Source organism: the organism of the source record quoted next, unplaced genomic scaffold (assembly GCF_019419815.1).
Source record: "Pyrus x bretschneideri cultivar Hongxiangsu unplaced genomic scaffold, Pyrus_bretschneideri_v1 Contig1, whole genome shotgun sequence".
In the NCBI taxonomy this organism is placed as follows: Eukaryota; Viridiplantae; Streptophyta; class Magnoliopsida; order Rosales; family Rosaceae; genus Pyrus; species Pyrus x bretschneideri.
Genome location: NW_025999390.1, coordinates 8,099,445 through 8,120,172, shown reverse-complemented (window position 1 = coordinate 8,120,172; position 20,728 = coordinate 8,099,445). Strand labels below are relative to the sequence as shown.

Sequence of the window (20,728 nt, the reverse complement as noted above, 5' to 3'; positions counted from 1 at the left end):
GTCCTCGGGATACGTTTCCCCTATATGTGAAATAACTATTTTTAAATTAATTAAAACACATACATGGAAACTTAAATGAAACCCCCATAGTTTGCTAAAACCTAGGGTTTAAATATATGAAATTGATCTACTCGATGTCACGGACCTACACAAATTTACAGAAAGCAAATCGGAGGCCGGACGTACCCTTACACGTCGGTTAAGACACAACTATACTCGCCACCATGCGCAGGCAGATCCCTGACGTCCATCAGGAATATTCCGTTAAATAACTAATAGAGTTTAACGATGTTACTTGACGTCGTTAGAATATTCCGTCGTCTTCTTCAATGGTCTTCGCTGGTCGCCGTCGTCTGAACTCGTCAGATTCTGGAAATTTTCGTCGGTTTCTGGGTAAAATTTCAAACCTTCATAACTTGCTAATTTCTCCACCATTTTTCACAAAATTTATATGGAAAGGAAGCTTATGAAGAGTAGAAATCGTTATACCTTTTTAGAGTCCAAAAAGTAGACGGAGGTGGCCTGAAAATGCCTCGAAAGGTACGACCAAAACTTAACTCTTTGAAACCTCGTGTTTTTGACGTCAACTCCTCACCAAAACTAGTATAGGAGTCTCAGGGAGTTGTAAGAGAGCTTCTCCGACCTTCAAAACTCCTCGACTCGGTCTGAAAATGTTGAACTCAAACTCACTGAGTTCGAACCTTCCGAGTTCGACGTCCAAAACTCGATCAACTCGTGATCCAGTGGTATGGTTGTGCTCATGAAGTCAAGAAAAGTATGGTTATGGTGCTTGCGAGCTTGATCTGCGAAGACTAATGAAGGCCTTTGTTGCTACAGAGAGGAGAGAGCTCAGTGAGGAAGAGAGAGATGAGAGAGTGATTGATTTGATTGGGTGCAGGAAAGTGGGAAGAAAATTGATTGGTGGATGAAAGGAAATGGCACGGGTTCGGTTTTAAAGAAGAAAGGACAGGATTTTCAGATTTCATAAAGTAAAAGCAAAACAGAAAATCTAACACTGATAAAATTAACGTACACTCGTAACAACGAGTACAATTTAATTACGATAGTGAGAATAATAATTTAAGAGCAAATAAATATGTCCACGTCACTTGCCAACAAAGGCATAAATGTCAATTCACATACTCGGGGAAGGAAATTACATAGAAAATTAGGGACGAATCATCATATAAATGGTTACATGTGTGTGAGGAAGGAAAAAAAATAGAAAAACTTGTAATTTAATTTATGTATAAAAGAGAATAATTGTAATTTCCTCGGTTTTTGGTTGATAAACAAAATTTTATTAATATGTAGTTTAGAATACATTTTGTGTCCTCTTTGAAGTCAATTCATCTCACTAGGGCACTAGGGTAACCGTTTCCACGAGAGAAAAGTATCTTGTCTGATATTGTTGGAATTTGTCGGCGTCCATTTCAACTTTAAATGTAACTACTTATGATTCGCACACGTGGCCAGACTTTCCGGTAACATTCTTTCCTGGAAAAAAAGACACAAACATTAAAATAATACTAAATAAAAGTCGCACACCATGTGCGTTTAAATATATGACAGCTTAAAAAAGAAATGAATCAAAATTAAAAAGTGAAAAGTAGGGTGCGGGAGAGAGAAAGTGGAGGAGTAAAACTATGGTTTGAAGGGCGAGCCTGAAGATTTGAAAGGCGACAACGATCTTTGCAAGAGGAGGGAGCGGATTTCCACGCATGGTGTGATCTGAAGGGGTGGTTGGGCTTCTGTATTTTTCTTGTTGGGTTTGGTTGTGGTGGCGCCGTCGGTTGGGGTTCTGTTTTTTTTTTTTTTGTTGGTTTTGGACCTTTGGTGGTGGAGTGGCGAAGTGGGCATCGACAAAGGGTGTCGCAACAACAAGACAGAATCACGCTGGTGCTCGTTCTGAGGTTAGATCAGAATAGGGATCGATTTTTCTTGAGATGGGCTTGAAAGAAACTCGGGTTTTAATTAGTGAGCACCAGGATTTGCAGACGCACGGACAAGGGATTTGGCGGGCAACCATTTGAGGATGGCGGTGATAAAGTGTGAAATCCCGTCCCTAGATTTTACTATTTAAAATTATGTATTTCGTATTTTTAGTTTCGATGCATTTATAGTTACGGTGTATAGTTTTTTTCTCCAAACCTAGACATATTCTCATACTTCCTTATTTTATAATTTTCTCCTACATATTAGGCTCAAAGTTGACACTGTTTGACTGGTAAGCATGATTTTTCTGTGAGTAACTCTATTTGATAGGCAGCAATATTGGTCACGATATATACGCGGTTATTACAACTTTTTTTTTTTTTTTTTTTGTACATAGTGTAAAATCTCAGGTGTGCCAAAACATCTATGTAAGGCAACCAATTAATTAACCCTAATATCCCTTCCTTAATATGCGACCAATTAACTAATTGGCAAACTGATTAATTGAAGAAACAAATATAAGATATATGGAAAGAAAATAAAATAAACAATCTAATCTAAGCGTTGGCAACAAATCCTTGTAACCAGTGAATAGTCAAATGAAGATTTCGTCACCATGAGCGTTGAGAAGACACCTTGCTTCAACATGCGGACGGTGTAACGGTGGCATTAATTTGTTTAATATATTAATAATTTAATCTGCTTAATTTCAGCTTCATATCGGAACCCTAGCCAGCTTCTTGGTCCTTATATAGTACGCTCAGTTGAGTCCAGTTCTTCACTCCAATATTGGATAGTGATCTGGATACAATATTGGATAGTTTCAGAGAAGATGATTTCTCAGGCCAAAACTCCTAAGATCTCTCTTGCCTCATTTGATTACTTAGCTTAATTCTTTCACTATTGCATGTAATCGCTCCAAATTTTCCTATTCCAGGCATACTGTCAGCTGTATTTCGGTCCCTTGGGTTTCTCTTAGTTGCGTCTTTCTTCTCCTTCTCGAGCTCGTGCTGTGCCAAAAATGTCGTCTTCTTCTTCTCTTCACGGTCCAAACACTGCTCCCATCTCTGCCTCATCCAACGGTAACTCTAATAGTAGTGAAAATAATGATATTGTGAGTGATCATCATCATGTGTCGGTTGTGATAGTAGGTGCTGGTCCGTCTGGCATTGCGACGTCCGCATTGCTCAACTCCTACTCAGTACCAAACCTTGTGTTTGAAAGGGAAGACTGTTGCGCTTCCCTTTGGAAGAAACGGTCCTACGATCGTCTCAATCTTCACTTAGCAAAGGGGTACTGCTCTTTGCCTCTCATGCCACACTCCTTCAGGACTTCCACCTTCATGTCCAAAGACGATTTCATCGCCTACATAGATGAGTATGTCTCACGGTTTAACGTGAACCCTCGTTACTGTCGTCATGTGGATTCTGCTGTTTACGATGAAGATGAGGAGATATGGAAGGTGAAAGTGACTGGTCCGGACCAGTACGAGTACTACTCTTCAGATTTCTTGGTTGTCGCAACAGGAGAAAATAGCCAGGCTATTATTCCGGCGGACTTGCCTGGACTTGAGTCATTCACAGGAAAAGTTGTTCATGCATGTGACTATAAGAACGGGGAAAGTTTTAAAGACAAACAAGTTTTGGTCATTGGCTGTGGAAACTCTGGTATGGAAATCAGCAACGACCTTGCCGACAATGGAGCGCATGCATCCCTTGTTATTAGAAGCCAAGTAAGAACACATATATCTCTTGTGTGTGTGTCCGCATACATACATGCATACATACATACATATACATATATATATATATAATTGTAATTATGTGTTGGGTGATGTTGCATGCAGATGCATGTCCTCAGCAAAGAGATGGTAGCTATAGGAATGCTTCTTTTGGATTACTTGCCAGTGAAAATAGTGGACAAGTTTGTCTTATTCCTTGCCAAGTTTAGGTATCAGGATTTGTCCAGCTATGGCATTCATCACCCCGACCAAGGCCCTTTTCTCTTTAAAGCACTTACTGGAAAGACTCCAGTGATTGATCGTGGAACCATCAACAAAATTCGATCCAAACAGATCAAGGTTTTCAGTTTTTTGTTTTATTTTTATTTTATATTATAGAAATCTATATTTCAATCTCTAAATAAGAAGAAGTTTAGATTAATGCCTAGTAAAGATTCAAAAGTGAGTTTAGACGCTTGGTTCTATTTAAATGCCAAAGTTTATATTCCATGTCATTTTATTTATTTAATTTTTATAATTTTTCTTTTTCTATGTTTTGCACTAATTCATTATAATATATTTAGAGTTTTAGGTACACTAACTCATTAAAATATATTTCGGTACAAACATTTAGGTACACAAATCAATTATAATATAGTTGGTAAAGACATTTCGGTACAAACATTTAGGTACATTAATTCATTATAATATATTTTGGTACAAATATTTAGATACAAACATTTTAGGACAAACATTTAGCTACATGCATTTCTATGCAAACAAGTCAATTGAATATATTTCGGTACAATCATTTATGCACACTTATATTTTACAAGACTCTATAAGGTGCTAGGTGCTAGTCAGGCGGCATGCAGGGGTCTAGCGCCTAAGTGTCTAGGTGGGGGCCTAGGCGGTTTATTTTATTTTATTTGAGTTAAATTGATTATATACCATATAAATAAATGTCTACTTATATTTAAAAAATACATAATTGTACTGAGAATTTGGGATATAATATATAAATGATAAAGTATCCAAATATTCAACAAGTTTCTTACAATTTTTATTGAAAAAATAAAATGCAAAATATAAGTTTTCTATTTTTGTTTAAGTGAGAATTGCAAGCTAGGTACGCCTATGCCAATGCTTAGACAGGTTTAGGTGCCATTTCTTAATTTTCAAAAACTTAGAGGATGATAGCGAGCCACCTAGCATCTAGGCAGCTATAGCTAGAGATTTTTAAAACAGTGTGTATTTAAATTTTTATAACTGTTGTTCAAAGACAAATTTAAGTTTTACTTGTAACTGCACACATGCACGCCTATGGATGTGTTGACAAGTTAAGATGAAAGTAGGGTTGAAGGAATTTTTAATTTTGTATTTGTAAACCCTAAAAACGGAAAATAAAAACTAAACTACACCACAAATTCTATATTATATGTATAGCTTTATCGATCCAAATTAGCTCTTGCCTTTTTACTTGTTTACGTTACTTTACCAGTGTTACTGTTACCTAAGCGTTACTAACCATGGCAAGTTAGTTCTTACGATTAATCCCTAATCTAATTTGGTCTTAATATTTGACAGGTTTTTCCAGGAATAGTGAGGATAAACTCCAACTCTGTTGAATTCAACAACGGGGCCCGACAGAGTTTTGATGCCATTCTGTTGGCAACTGGTTATAAAAGTGTAGCACATAAGTGGCTCAAGGTGATTAGTAGTCGACATTAGTGCTAATTACTTTTCATTAATTCGTAGTTAGATAGTCATACGTGCGTGTGTATATATATAACATGAAGATTTTCTAATTGTGGACGTAGGACTATAAGTACCTCCTTAATGACGATGGAAAGCCTAAAGGAAATTATCCAAACCACTGGAAGGGCGAGAAGGGAGTTTACTGTGTTGGATTAGCAGGGAATGGACTGCCTGGGATTTTCAAGGATTCAACGGCTGTGGCCGAGGATATCTATAGCCTAATGGCACAGAAATAATGTGTGCTAAAATCCCTAGTAAAATGTTTGAGTCTGTAGTTTTCTTAGTGCTTAAGTACTAGAAGCCAGAAGGGTCTCTGCTGTGTTGAAACGTTGGGTAATCTTTGCTTATGTTGTAGTTGTTTAATGATAAAAATGTATGCATTTTCCCTTTTTAATTAATTTTGTTTTTCTTTAATTTAATTTAAGTAGGGTTATAACTGAGACTTTGTAAAAAGGTTGACAAGACGGCTTAAAATCTTTATTTTCGCACAATCATACATTTTGTATTATGCTTCCCTAGGATTTAGTAAGATAAACGTCGAGACTTGGTAGTATAATCTTCTCTTATTAGTGTAGGAATTATTTTTAGTAAATTGTAATTAATATCTTCGGATTGTTACAGTAGTATTGTTCCGCTATAAATCTTGATGCTTTAACGTCAATTGGACATCTCTAGTTTCCATTATATACATTTATTTAATAATTTACTACACTCTTTACGCACTCTACTCTAACTGCTTTATTTTATATTCTTCTCTTTACTCTATTTTTATACTCTTACTTTAATTTATTCGTACTTTTTAGTTTTTACACTTCACTCTTACATTAAATCTTCATCGCTCTTTGGGTGTCGTTTAACACATTTTGACTTCGACGTTCACGTAAATATTCAGGTCGGATTGTGTTAGTTGTATTAAAATATATTCTGTAAAATCATAATGATTGAAGAATAATTCGGATATTATAAAAGCCTTCTTTCCTTCTCCGTCTATATATACATTTTCCAATCCCAAAAATTCTTTACCAATTGGAAAAGGAAACCCTTGGAGAAGAAAAACAATAAAACGAGAAGGGATTTTCCGTATAGGGGGCAAAACCGTCCATCAAAATTGATAAAAAGCCGTCCTCCAGGTCGGAGCCTCCCTCTCCTCTCCTGTTTTATCTGGTTTTCCTTTTTACCCTGTAAACCGTTTTCTTCCTCCGTATCTCCACCACCAACCGACCCCTCTCTCTCTTCTCTCCCAAACGAAAACGAAGATACAAAAATTTCAGAAAAAAAAAAAAGAAAATCCGAATTTTGCAGTAATTGAAGAAAATAGGCCTCTTTCGTGTATCAGTCTCTTCTTCCTGCACAGGTTTGTGATTATCCTTTTTTTGCTGTAATTTGTTTTTATTAATGTGTGTTAATTTTTGTGTTTGTATATATGTGGATTTGTTTAAGCATTTGTATTGAGTGTGTTGCATTACTTCGCCAATTTTGAGATTTGGGGTTTAATTGAGCAGAGGAAGTCAAGGGAATGCGATTTTAGGGTTTTCTCTCTGTGTCCGGACTGCTTTGGCGAAGGTAATTTTTTAATTGGGAATGAAGGCAGAGTTAGGGTTTGATTTTGAAGTGCATTGTATTGGGTCGGGAGTAATTTTTGGTGGGGTTAAATTTTTTTTGTTGTTGATCATATGTGCTTACTGCAGTGTTTGAGTTAATGGGTAAATTTGCTTAACATAGGATGGCTTGTGGAAATTCGGTTTTGGTCGAGGGACTTTTGCCTGAGCCTGTCACCGAGCAGCAGATGGGCTCGGAGATCTTGGTGCAATCTGTTTCTGAGCAGCCATCCTGCTCGGAGCCTTTACTTGATTCTGATGTTGACCATGCCAGTGTGCCAGATGGGGCTCTGGGATTGTCTAGGAATGATAATGCTGGTTTTGTGAGCTCTGGTGAGGTTACAGAGTCATGCAAGGTTGATATAGATGGTTTGGTTGGTGAGAGTGAGAATGCCAATGATTTGGATCTGCGAAGTAGGTTGAGCAGAGAGTGGAGGCTCAATAGGTGTTGCTCGACTGAGAGTCAGAGTAATGTTGATGGTTCCAATAGGGAAACTGATGGGACATGCTTGAAGGAAGGTGGGCCTGAACTTGAGGATGTATCTGCAGCTTCAGTTGGGGACTGTGAAATCCCTTTGGAAGTCATATGTCAGACTGGTTCATCAGGAGACGGTGTCCCACAGGATGAGCAGAGAGATGATAAGAGTGTTAGTGGTCTTTATTCTAAAGAGGTTATGGAAGTTACGGAAGAGAAAGGTGACATTTCTCTTGAGATAAAGAATGATAATCGTGAACCAGTATCTCCTTTGCAGGGTGGTGAAATTCCTTCAGAACTAGCAGAGATGGAAGCTTGCAGTAGTCCCTCTTTGGAAGCTGCATATGAGGAGAGTGTTGTTTCTGGTGGGATAGAAGCTGATTTGTGCAGCAAGACATCACCTGTACGGGATGTTGGGATGCATTCAGAAGTATCATACGCATGTGGTTTGGTGACTAATTGTGACAATAAGAATGAACAGATGGATGATAATGGTGTTAATGGTCCGAGCAGCCTCTCTCCTGAAGGGACTGCAGAGGTTGTTGAGATGAAAAGTAATGTTGATACATGCACTCAAATATTTCCTTCGCAAGGTTTGGAGAGAGGCCTTGGAAGATTTACGTATACTTGATTTACCGAGTAGTTGTGCCCAACAGAATGATCAAAGTAGTGATAAAATTGCTGACGGTTCCTTGGTAGAGAGGTCTATGGATATTCTGGAAAAAAACAGTCATTCTATGACAGATTTAGAGGCTGTCATTCTCACCCAGATGTCTCCTGTGAAAGTTAATGTGTACTATTCTAAGGAAGGTTCCTCCGAAATAGCTTCCAACTGCAATATTGAGAACTCTGTTTCTATGCAGTCATGTCAAACCTTTGGGGTTGCCAATAACAGCGTCAATGGGCTCTGTACTGATATGGTTGTTGATATGAAAAGCAATATTAATCAAATATGGCCTCCAGAGGGTTGCCAGAGGACCTTTGAAGGTTCAGATGTGTCAGATTCACTGAGGGTTTGCACCCAAGAGAATGGTCAGAGGAACGAGAAGGTTATTGATTTTGCGTCTGCTGAAAGGGTATCAGACATTTTGGAACAGAAAAGTGATGCTACAACCGACACGAAGGTTGAAATTGGCACCCAGATATCAGTAATGGAGGAAAAAGTTTCCAATCTGAAGGAAGGTTCTGGTGGACTATCCCCCAACAATGTTCATGAGAAGTCCGTTTCTTTGAAACTGTTTCAATGTTTTGATATTGTCAAAAATGGCTCTTCTGAGAGCGTGGATGTGCCAGATAATGATTCCCCTGGTAATATTGATTCTAGCATTTCATTGGACTGTTCTGGGGAGAAATATCATGAAGGAATTGATAATGTCAAAGTTGATTGTGTTTCTAAAACCAAATTTCCTGACATTGTAGCATTGTCTTCTCGAAGGAGTGGCCGAAGCCGCAAGACTAACACGAAAAAGGCTCCAAGGAAAGGCAGAAGCACATCTAAAGAGTTGCAACCACTTGGAAGCCTTGAAACTGTCTTCAAGGCTGCTGGAAGGAAGAGAAGCTGCCTTTCCAAGCCAGCTCGTTCTTCTATATGGGGATTATTAGGGAGTGTAACACAATCTTTTGAAGAGAGTAACAGGCTTGAGCTCAGTCAAGGTAAGAGTCAAGTATCGCAGAAACGAAGGAGTGGACAAAGAAGTGGACAACGGAATCAGAGTGGTGCTGGTGGAAATTCACAAAGGTCAAGGGGCAAGGGCAATGCTTCAACTAACCATGTTCGTTTGAAGGTTAGAGTGGGGAAAGAATTTTGTAATAGTTCTCTCTACATCACAGTACCTGAGGTTGTTGATACCTCTGCATCTGCAAATTCTGTTGAAAAAGGGGATGGAAATGAGGGCAATTGGAGAAAAGAAGCGACTGTTGGGAAGGCTAGAACTTATCTGAATGCTCCTGTTCTGGATGTTGATCTGGCTAATAAGGACTTGGAGAGTGTTGTTCTCACAGAGAATTCAGCTGACAATGTGATTGATAACTATCGTGGGGTTTCATCTCATACAGTTGCTGTATCTTCAGGAGGATCATTTGGGACTAGCTTTACAGATCCTGGAACTTCACCTGATTCTGAAATTATCAATATCGTTCCAGATGCAGATGTTGAGGCAAGACAGCAAGAAGATTCTCATGGTGATGTTTTAACTTCTGACAAGGTTTTGGCTGCTTCTGGAGACTTTATTAGCACTAATAGAGGGAATGAGAAGCGTAAAGTCCCTCATGCAAAAAATTGTGTTTGGGAAGGTGGTAAACTGTGTCCAGCAAGCTTGAATAAAGAAATGCAATCAGAACGAGATGGATGCAGGCAAAGTCTGGATTTTTCTTTTAGTGAGATGCACATTTCATCCACCTGTGCAAATGCTTTGAGCAACTCATCAAGTGACAAGGAATCATCTTTGGAGGCACTGCGCTTGTCAGGAGAAACTGACCATGGAATTTCTGGAGATGTTCTTAAGGTGGAAGTGGGTGCAGACAATCTTGACGTGGGCTTAGGATTATCAAAATCACAATCCTCAAAATCTAAGGGACTGAAGCCTCCCAAGGGCAGGTCCAGAGCCTGTGGCTCAGCGAGCAAGAAGGGTAATGCTCATAGACTGACGGAAAACCAGAAAAAGTCTGCTAACAAGAAGAAAGTCATGGAAAAGGCTGATGGTGATCAGGTTTCATGCACAGTGGCAAATCTCCCAGAATCAGGTACTTGTTTGTTAACAAAATGTTTATGTCTATCCTATTCTATATATTAATATGTCATCCTCTTCATCATACAACTTTTTTTTATTTTTGATATTTATTATATTCACGCTTGAGCTGATTTTACATGCATGTATGGTGTAGGCAATCACGTAGTGGACAACAATAGAAAAACCAACTCTGTTAATGATGCTGAATGTGTAGGCGTTCCTAAGTCGGACATGGTACCTGTTGACATAGATAAGCAGTATTTACCACCGCGTAATGCTTGGGTGCTCTGTGATGATTGTCATAAATGGAGGCATATACCAGCTGAACTTGCAGATATTATAGACGAACAAAAGTGCACATGGTAAGCCATTCATTTTTATTTAATCATGTAGAAGCCGTTTAAGGATACATATTTCGTTATTAGTTTCCAATGTTTGTGTAGGATCATTAGAATTTAGCTGATGACATTATATTTATAACAGTGGTTTAATATATTAGGCTAAGTGGCTTTGGCTCTGCTTATAAAAAGGGGTATTTGACACTTTATGATATCTCTTGTTGATTGCAATGCTTATCGATTTATTTTCTATCCTTACTTTGTGCCTTGTACGTAATTAAACTTTATCAACTAACAAGTTGTGTAGAGAAATATGTGGTTTGTTCCTATTACAGTTATAATCTCTAATATATTATATTGGATTCCTGTTCTTAAGATTATTTCATGGACTTTAAGTCTAATATTATCCTCATTTTATTAATGTTTGATTTCAATTTGAAGGATCTGTAAAGATAACAAGGATGAAGCCTTTGCTGATTGCTCAATCCCTCAAGAGAAGTCAAATTCAGAGATTAATGCAGAGTTGGATATATCAGATGCCTCAGGTGATGAAGATGCATCTGTCACCCGATCAAAGTACAAAGAATTGGAATGTCGGCGTCCAACGGGTATGTGCTGTCTATTTATGATATAATAAATTGGGTTCAGCTTTTACTCTCTTGCTCTCTCTCTCTCTCTCTCTCTCTTTCTCTCTTACTCACACACACACACACACTTGCTTGTTCACGCTCACACACATAAAAAATTTACATATACTTGAGTTATAGTTCTGATGCTTTTTTTGCTTTCAATGCCTTGCAGTTTCCCAACAGAATGTTGCAAGCATAAAAATTAATCAGTTCCATCACCGTAGCCGTAAAACTCAGAATATTGACGAGGTTTATACACGACTTAATTTTTTTCATAACCTGATTATTTTTGTGTTTTATGTCTGTTGTCGTGCTGTCAGTTCGAGTAGATTTGAGGGGAAAAGAGTAACCCTCTGATGTCCCTTGTGACATTAAGAAAGAAGTGGACTCATTTTGTATGGGATGGCTCACACTTGGATAAATATCATATACATTGCTGGTCAAAGCCTTGATTGAATAGAAACTATCATATGAAATTGACCTGGGTCTCACTGCCCCCTAATTATACTTGAATTCCGCTGAACATACCCTATATTTTGAAAGCTTTTCATCAGTTATCTGAAAAAGTACATGATGTCTACAAGGCTAGTTGTCATAAATTTGACTTCATCAGTAATGTTTGCTGCAAAAATCTGAGAAGAGTTATGGATTTTCAAACCAGCGTATATAGTTTTCCTAATCTGTTTATGTTTCTCTATTTTCAGATAATGGTTTGCCATTGCAAACCGCCTTCAGATGGGCAGTTGGGTTGTGGAGATGATTGCCTGAATCGAATTCTTAATATTGAATGTGTTCGAGGAGCCTGTCCATGTAGAGACCTCTGTTCAAATCAGCAGGTATTTTTTATTTTTCTTACAGAAAAATTTGTGTTGTTGCCTTGTTGTATATATGGAATGTTTTTGTTAATATATTTGCTTACAGTTCCAAAAACGCCGATACGCCAAACTAGAAAAGTTTCGAAGTGGAAGAAGGGTTTTGGCCTCAGGTTGCTTGAGGATATATGTAAAGGGCAATTTCTTATTGAATATGTTGGAGAGGTAAATCAACAAACTTTATATTCTTTTTTTTCAGTATTGGTTAGTTTATGCAATTGTGAATCTTGTGTAGGTATTTAAAATCTTAGGTACTTTGGTTGGTAATCAAAGCTAAGTTTATGTTTTAAGTTTTTACCCATTTTGGTATGCTTCTCACTTGAATCTCTCTCAAGGTTTTTTTTTTTTTTTTCTCCATTACTCTTCTGTGGTATATAGATGCATTGCTTGTGCAGGATTCTAGAGTATAAGAAAACTCACTAAGTTATGAGATAATGTGAAGAAAGAAAAAAAAGACAAAATAAGGCACAAAGCTTATTTTTTTTACCTCAGTTAAGCAGAGTGCTGATCTTGAAGTGATGTATAAGAAGAAATTCTAATACATATCTATGAGGATTGGTGGAGTCCTGTGAGGGCTTATGTAATTGTAATGCAAAGAAAAACAAAGTGAAATTGGATTATGGCAAAAGCATTAAAACATTCCACGGTGGTTTTAATTTTTCTGCTCTAATTGTTGGTTTCAGTGTTTGAACTTTGATTGTGTGTGTTTGCATGCTTGTCTTATGTATGTTTATATGGCATGCTTGTGTTATGCATGTTTATATGTATCTAAGATCTCTGACTACATCGTCCAAGCAGGTGCTTGATACAAATTCTTACGAGGCACGACAAAAAGAGTATGCTGTGAAGGGTCACCGACATTTCTACTTCATGACATTGAATGGCAGTGAGGTTTGTGTTTTTCCTGATTTATCCTCACATTTACCTTTTCCTTCTGATATTTTATCAGCAAACTTGCAATCAGCGTGGAAGTTTAACTTGCTAAAATGTTGCATTTTATATTGATATTCATGAGTGCTCTTTTATTTCAGGTAATAGATGCATGTGCAAAGGGAAATTTGGGGCGTTTCATTAACCATAGTTGTGATCCTAATTGTCGCACAGAAAAGGTGTAGTCGCTTTTCTGCAATTACATTCATTTTGTGCATGTACAAGCTATTGTAAGGACTGTAAAGTTTAGGGGCAGGGGTTTGTACATGAAATTTGGAAGCACCCTTCGATTATCCTATTGACATGGGCACTTATATCTAAAATTTGGCTTTCATTTTTTGTTTTCTTGTTTTTGTAATGTATTACACAACCTCCTTCACGTGCGGGCTGCTTAAGTGTAATCCTTGGGAAGCTGCTTGCTTTTGATTTACTTTTACTCGTTTCTTCATAATCTTTAACTTTTTTTTTTATTTCTGTTGTCAACAGTGGATGGTGAATGGAGAGATTTGTATAGGACTATTTGCATTGAGAGATATAAAGAAGGTAGCTTGCACCTTCAAGAATTACTTTCATCTCTTTAATGTTTTGAATGCTTGAATTGCGCCATTAGTCATAACTGCAAGTCACATGGCTTACGGCCCTTTATGAGCTGGAAAAATCAGTTTTGAGTTTCTGATTTATTCATCTATAGGACAGGCATATCCTGACATTTCTGTTTTGGATCTGTATTACATAGAAGACCTAGGTCAGGGTAGTGTATATGCTGTACATTTTAAGGACTTTACTATCATTTCTACTCATAAACATGCTATTCATGAAAGTAATCCAGATCTACACTGGTATGTAATTTTAGGTTAAAGGTTTTTACTGGTCACCTCTTGGAGAATTTATTATTTCAGCACCCTTGTCGACCCATTAATGGCTCTTACACAATTGACAGTTTTATTGCTTGTCCTGAGTGTAATCCAGTTGTCTGGAAAGAGTATATTTTATGGTGGCCATATGCCAAATCATGTAGTTATCCCTTTACCGTTGGAGACTGATCCACCTTTTCGATGGACTTGGAACTTGCAAGTGTCCCATTACTAGTGTTCTCTAGATATAATTTAAGTGAAAAAAAGGATCTAGAATTAAAATAATCCAAAGGGAAAACAAAATAGCCTTGAATTTTTGAGTTATGTCTAGCAGCCTGTTTCCCTGCATTTGCTTTTGAAGCTGTTATTTTTAGCTATATTTTTTCTTTTTCATTGCTGTGTGTTGATAATTGTCGTTCTGTATATATTGGCCCATATTATTATATTTCAGGGTGAAGAGGTTACATTTGACTACAACTATGTAAGGGTTTTCGGAGCTGCTGCCAAAAAATGTCACTGTGGTTCATCTCAATGTCGGGGTTACATAGGTGGTGATCCTCTTGATACCGAAGTCATTGTTCAAGATGATTCAGATGAAGAATATATGGAGCCCGTGATGATCCCAGAAGATGGTGTATCTGAAGATAGGTCTGACAATACGTTGCCTGCAAATAAAGTAATTGATAATACAACAGTTTCTATTGGGGAATTGGAGTTTACCACACAAAGAGAGGAGTCCGTGAATCAATCTGATTCACTTGTTTCTCACATACACGATTCATTGGAATTGAATCACTCAAGACAGAACCCATCTTCTGTCCAACCAGTTGAAGCTTTCCAACAAAGAGAAGATGTAACTAGTGTACCCATACCTGCTATTGAGCAGGAAATTTTGGGGGAAAAGGAGACTACAGAAAAATCCTCAAACTCCTCTGAAGCACTAGAGACTACTCCAATAAAAGTGCTTGGCAAATCATTATCTGATGGCACTGACAGTAACAGGAAGTCCAAGTCTGGTACTATTGAAGTTGGACAGGTTCCTTCCAAAGTGGGTTCTAATGTGAAAACTTCCAAATCAACCAGTTTTGTGAAGAAAAGCAAAGTGAAGATTACCCCAAGTGGTAACAAAATTCAAGTGGCAGCCACCAAATCTCACTGTGCTATCTATCAAGCCCAAACGATTAACAGAAGGTTCAGGTTAGGGATTTTTTTTCATCTTGTTTTACTTAGAGTTAGAATTAAGGGATTCGTTGATTGATTGAGGCTTGATGCAAATGGTTGCAGTTGAGGAGAAGCTTAACTGAGCTGTTGGATGGCGATGGAGGGATAAATAAACGGAAAGTAAGTAGTAGCAATGGAAGCTAATGTGCTTCATTTTGTGGATTCCTTATCACATTTATTCCATTCTCTTATGGGCCTGTATTTTATCATAATACACCTTTCATTGTTTGGCTATATTACTCAAATCATGTGTGTTGTTCTGTCTCTGCTACTGAACACGCTGCATCCCATTTTCTTTTCAATGTCAATTTTGAAGCATTTACCATTGACAGCTTTTTCTCCTTTGTCTACTATATAATTTTTCTTATATTGGTAGTTTATATATGCATGTTATTTTCTTACAGGATTCCACTAAGGGCTACTTGAAGCTTCTTATCCTTACTGCTGTATCTGGTGATAGTGGCAGTGGTGAAGTAATTCAGAGGTATATTGAAACTTTTTACTTCATATTGTTGCCTTTGTTGTAATGTTAGCCACTTTTCAAGCTTCATTTATTGTTGTTGAGGTGAAGTTTGTAGATAACAGTTCTCCATTAAAGTCTTTTTTCTTTTTTGCAGCAATCGAGATCTTTCTATGATCCTTGATGCGCTTTTGAAAACAAAGTCACGGATGGTTTTGATTGATGTAATAAATAAAAATGGTGTGTACCCTCCTTTTTGTCGCATAGCATGCTAACTGTTTCCCCTTTTGTCGGTATCAAATGAATTAATTTATTGCGCCCCCATTTGCTTCCAATAGTTGAATATTTTTTTTTTTTGGTTAGGTTTGAGAATGCTACACAACATAATGAAAAAATACAGAGAAGACTTCAAAAAGATACCAATCCTTCGGAAGCTTCTGAAGGTGTGTGCACTGGAAACTGTTTTAGTTATGTACTGTGTTTTTTAACTCCAGCTGTAAAATTGCCCGTGTTTCAAGTATTAGCTCTGTGTGTGTGTGTGTGAGAGAGAGAGTGCCTTCAGGGATTCAAGAAAAATGTGATAAAGAGAACATTTCTTTGTCAATATTTTGGTATTCAGCTGACTAATATTATTTTCGCAGGTCCTAGAGTATTTAGCTATGAGGCAGATACTTACATCAGAGCATATTACTGGAGGTCCTCCCTGCGCTGGAATGGAGAGGTAATTATTTGTTTCGTCGTTAAATTTGGTTATTGATTTGTTATAATCACGTTGCTCCTTTCTTCTCCTTTGTTGGGGTGCACTGTTTGAGTTTGACACTGGAAGTTGGTTTTAGATTTAACTGATGGCATCGTTTCGAAAAGGTTTTCTAGTTGCTTTGCTGTTTATGTAGAGAAGCAATTCTGATATTATTACATGTTTGGGAATATATTTGGTCCCAAGACCTTCACTCAGTTGAACACTTCCAGCTGTTCAATTTTTTTTCCTGCAAATTGATATCAGTCCTCAAATTTAAAAATCTTGCTTATTTCCTGATAATTGTGTTTCTCTGCAGCTTTATGGAGTCAATGCTGTCACTGACAGAACACGAAGACAGACAGGTCTAGTTTTGAAAAATCTGTGTAGATTACTTGATCACCTATTTTGTTATCCTCTTTATCGAAATAGTTGCTTAGGCGGGCTTCATTTGATGTTCTCTGTCATATGTTGGTGCATGATACATCGACGAATGAATATAACCTCTGAGTCTGAATCAGTTGAGGATTCTACAGGTCCACCAAATAGCACGGAATTTTCGAGACAAGTGGATTCCTAGACCTTTCAGAAGACATAGCTACGTAGACAGGGTTGATAGCAAGATGGAATTTAACAGAGGTTCAAACTCCAACAGACTTTCCCCATCACATGATGATTGGCGTGATCAAGGTGGAAGGTCTACTGAAGCTATAGATAGTTCCAAACAATCAATGGTTTCAACAACTTCTGTGAGTACTGGCTTCCAGGAGGTCTCTTCTGCACCTTGTACGGGTGGTTGCCCTACCAGTGAGACAAAAGTACGCAAGCGTAAAAGCCGATGGGATCAACCAGCAGACCCAGATTCAAGTTTACTTCAGAACAAAGAACAGAAGAGCGAGTCTGGATTGCGTAGACAGTTAGCACCTAGTCCATTGCCTGGGATAGGTGAAATATCATTGCATATCCAGAGGGTGAGTGGAGAAGATGGAACTTGTTCCAGCAGTGTGCATGGCAACTGTCAGCAAAATGATGGAACAGAGATGAACCTCGACGATCTTCCTCCTGGGTTTGATGCCCCTGCAATTTCATCTTTTGCTTCGTCATCATTTTGTCCTTTGAAGTGTCCTGCTGCTCCAGTGATAGGGCATCCACAGGAGAAATTTGTTTCTCGCTTACCCATCTCGTACGGAATTCCACTGTGTGTCATGCAGCAATATGGGACACCCCATCTTGCTCCTGGGATACCTTTTCTTCCTTTCCCACCATTACCCTCGGTGCCCCGTCACAAGAAAGGCCCTTCACCTTCTCATCCCATCAATCATATGGCAGTTAGTCAGCCTGCAGAAGGACAACATGACAGGTGTGTTCCTGCAATTTCTCACTCTAATGATAGCATTCCTAGCACAACTGGTGCCAATCAGGCAGAGTTTAACATTCCATGCGTAAACAACCAATGTGCATCTAAGCGGCCGAGAGAATTCTCGAATGATTTGGGAAGGAGATACTTCAAGCAGCAGAAGTACTGGAATCATAATAATGATAATAATATTAATACAAAATTTGGACCCCCATCCTTCGGCGACAGAAACGGGTGGGGGTGCAACGGAAACAACTCCCAGGGTGGAGCGAACAGCAGCATAGGCGTAGGAAATGTAGCAAATGAGCATACAAGTTCATTTTATGCAGAGGATTTAAGCCATAGGGTTGAGAGAGCTGGAAATACTGCCAGTCTGCATTCACACCACCATTGATCAACATTCTTTCATAGGATGAGGCTGCTTAGCTTATTTGCTTTATACCTCAAATGTTTTCCACAATTCTTTACTTTCCCTTTTCGGGTTTATTTAATTGAAATTTTATTCGATATTCAAGTCTTCGAATGAGAAAAATTGCTCCCGTATGGTCATGTGCTCTTACAGATACTGATAATTTTAATTTATGTAACATTCTCATTGTGATTTATTGCTTTCTTTGTACTCGGCCTCGTTGTTTTAGGCCGCCAAGCTGAGCTTCATGGCTTTCGATCTTAGCGTTTTCTGGTGTTACCAGAACAATACTGATATGATTTCTGAATAACGTTTTAAGATTATGAAGACTTTATTAATGTTGTCCATCAAGTTTGTCTCTAATCATGAGCTGTGATCTTATTACAAGTCTGTCTCTGTGGGGACTTATAGAGTAGAGTCAAAATTTTGAGTTTTTGATTCATTTATCTGGTTAGGTGAATTGTGTTCAGCTTTTATTTGTCGAACATCGAATGATTAATTCTTGAGGTGGCGGTATTCCTAATCAAATCATGCTGTTCATCACTTATCAATCTTCACTGCTTGATGAATGCAAATACTGCAACTCTGGTGAATCATTGATCGACGTTTTTCTCCATTTTCCAAATGTGGTATTTATCAGTCTTAAGTAGTATTTTATGTCACAGCTGCGCTGTCGGGCCACGCAGCGTGACGCTCGCTCAACCATTGATAATGACAAAGTTACTTTAACGGATGTTTGATATCAAATTATTGCTGACTAATTGTGTTATTTTGCTCAACTCTAATCCCCATTACTGTTATATAAAAAATAAAAAAATAAAAAATTCATCAAACTAGCTGAGGACTTTAAACACACAATAAATAACACAAATAAAATTTTATGCTTGTATATGTACATAAATTATTCCGAGCAGGCTTCCAACCCGAAAATATACATACATTTGAATTAACATTTATTTTGCTTGTAATGCAACTGCGTGGTTTTTACAGCATCAAAATCTCCTTAGAATGGTTCTGATGTGAACAAAACACCAAGTTCTAATAAATGTTTTGTGCTTCCTCCACCCACTGAAGTACTTCCCAATCACCTTCTTATAACTAGGCCTCTGCTGCACCATAATCCAGTATTTAGCCGTGTTCGGCCGGCTATCTATATACTCTTCCTTCAAATTCAACATCACTAGCCGTGCCAGCACAGGAACGAGCATCACATCCGCCATGCTAAACTCTTCCCCGGCCAAATAAGCCGATTCATTCAGCTTTTTTTCGACTTGATCAAGAAGTCTTATTAACTGTTCCTTGCTCTGTTTCAAAACCGCAGGGTCTTTTAACTTGTCTTCTGTCTCGTACACTTGGACTAACTTGGCGTGATAAGCAGCAGCTAGATCAGTAGCTTCCGCCATTCGAGCAATAATCACCTGCCTTATGAACTTAGAGACATAATCGCGGTGCTTCTTTGGGATGTGAGAAAGCGTAAAGAACTTGGGGTTCCATTGTTTTATTCTGTGCATCCATGCAGTCACTTCTCCGCCACTTGAAGGGATGTTCTCTTTCCCTGATGAGACTAGTGCAATTCTTTCCACATACCTGGATACACAAATAGCAGTTTAAAATCTTCCTCGTTTCAAAGTCAACATGTTTTGGAAACACTAACACATTGCTTGAAAATTGAAAGAGAAAACTGTCAAGGCCAACATACTCGTATGCTATTCAACATTCATTATTATGTTTCGCTTTTACGACACAAATCTGAAGTGAATTCTAAAATCGATAGCATATAACTTATATAATACAATATTATCAGACTGTGTTAGTGAAGTGTGTAACATACTGAATGATCTCAATGGTGTTGTAAATGATATGGTGCCCGTTCTGGAAAACCGGGAGTTTTGCACTCGGATTCCTCCTGAAGAATGAGGCATCCATGTTCTTGACCGTCACGGGATTGACATGGAATGATGTGTAATCAATGCCTTTTCCTCCAAAGCAAGTCTCACTCTTTGGCTATCCAATGAGTAAGGATGGTGATATAACTGCATGGTTGAGAAACCGGGCCTCTCTTCTGTTTCGTCTTTCAAATGCTGGGCTCTGCAAATTCAACTAACATGTCAATCAAAGGCGAAACTTTAAACAAAGTGTGCATATAAGTAGATGATATTTTACACCTGTTTTCTCATCAGACTGGTAAACGAGTTCTGCAAATGGCTACTGAATTTTACAAACAAAAAAACCAAGCTTGGATTTCACATGCGAACTTTGATTCCAAACCCTACTAACGAACTGAGCCCGACGGATCAAAGTACATCAAAAACACCACCTTAATCAATTCAAAAGACAAAAACATATCGATTGCAACAACAGCCAGCAATTCAGATTTTAACCAGACCATGTCTGATTGTCTATGGCAACTCAAAAATTAGAGAATTAAAAGCTCAAACTTCCCAAAATTCAAAGTTGAAGCTTTCTAAAACCCCAATGGAACACATTCAATGGAAAAACTATACACTTCAGAAAATTGAAAATTCTCAAAAAACCAACTGGAAATTCAAAACTTAATTAAAAAAATAAAAACACAGTCAAATTCATAACATAATCAACTTCCGCACCCAAAAAATAAAAACATTGTCAACAAAAACAAGCAAGAATATCACAAGATTAGCAACAAAAACAATGAATCGACAGTAAAAGTAGTGATTCAGAACTTACC

General features: G+C 37.9%; 3 protein-coding genes across 3 annotated transcripts; 2 read left to right on the top strand and 1 right to left on the bottom strand.

Moving 5' to 3' along the window:
- Positions 1 to 2,956: 2,956 nt before the first annotated feature.
- Positions 2,957 to 5,649, top strand: LOC103946827 (probable indole-3-pyruvate monooxygenase YUCCA10). Its single transcript, XM_009357619.2, has 4 exons — positions 2,957 to 3,667; positions 3,782 to 4,015; positions 5,243 to 5,365; positions 5,476 to 5,649. Exons 1-4 carry the CDS (start codon positions 2,957 to 2,959, stop codon positions 5,647 to 5,649), a joined length of 1,242 nt encoding a protein of 413 aa, XP_009355894.2.
- An 801-nt stretch (positions 5,650 to 6,450) lies between these two features.
- LOC103946770 (histone-lysine N-methyltransferase ASHH2) lies at positions 6,451 to 18,217 on the top strand. The gene is given in 23 exon segments (XM_009357558.3): positions 6,451 to 6,767; positions 6,916 to 6,976; positions 7,136 to 8,090; positions 8,092 to 10,228; positions 10,370 to 10,577; positions 10,995 to 11,161; positions 11,355 to 11,431; positions 11,887 to 12,018; positions 12,104 to 12,146; positions 12,149 to 12,219; positions 12,853 to 12,945; positions 13,086 to 13,163; positions 13,471 to 13,527; positions 14,290 to 14,991; positions 14,993 to 15,035; positions 15,123 to 15,139; positions 15,141 to 15,179; positions 15,464 to 15,543; positions 15,677 to 15,759; positions 15,883 to 15,962; positions 16,161 to 16,240; positions 16,575 to 16,620; positions 16,792 to 18,217. Coding segments are annotated over 21 exon segments (6,402 nt in total). The 5' UTR covers positions 6,451 to 6,767; positions 6,916 to 6,976; position 7,136; the 3' UTR covers positions 18,007 to 18,217.
- Positions 18,218 to 18,883: 666 nt separating this feature from the next.
- On the bottom strand, positions 18,884 to 20,088 carry LOC103946771 (glutathione S-transferase TCHQD). The gene is given in 3 exon segments (XM_009357561.3): positions 18,884 to 19,608; positions 19,853 to 20,000; positions 20,003 to 20,088. Coding segments are annotated over 3 exon segments (801 nt in total). The 5' UTR covers positions 20,061 to 20,088; the 3' UTR covers positions 18,884 to 19,013.
- Between the last annotated feature and the right edge of the window lie 640 nt (positions 20,089 to 20,728).

Excerpts from the sequence above, each read along its gene's own strand:
- LOC103946827 (XM_009357619.2), top strand. The coding sequence starts at position 2,957 with ATGTCGTCTTCTTCTTCTCTTCACGGTCCAAACACTGCTCCCATCTCT. Across the intron at positions 4,016-5,242 it reads TTCGATCCAAACAGATCAAG|GTTTTTCCAGGAATAGTGAG; the intron begins GTTTTCAGTTTT and ends AATATTTGACAG. Across the intron at positions 5,366-5,475 it reads TAGCACATAAGTGGCTCAAG|GACTATAAGTACCTCCTTAA; the intron begins GTGATTAGTAGT and ends TTGTGGACGTAG.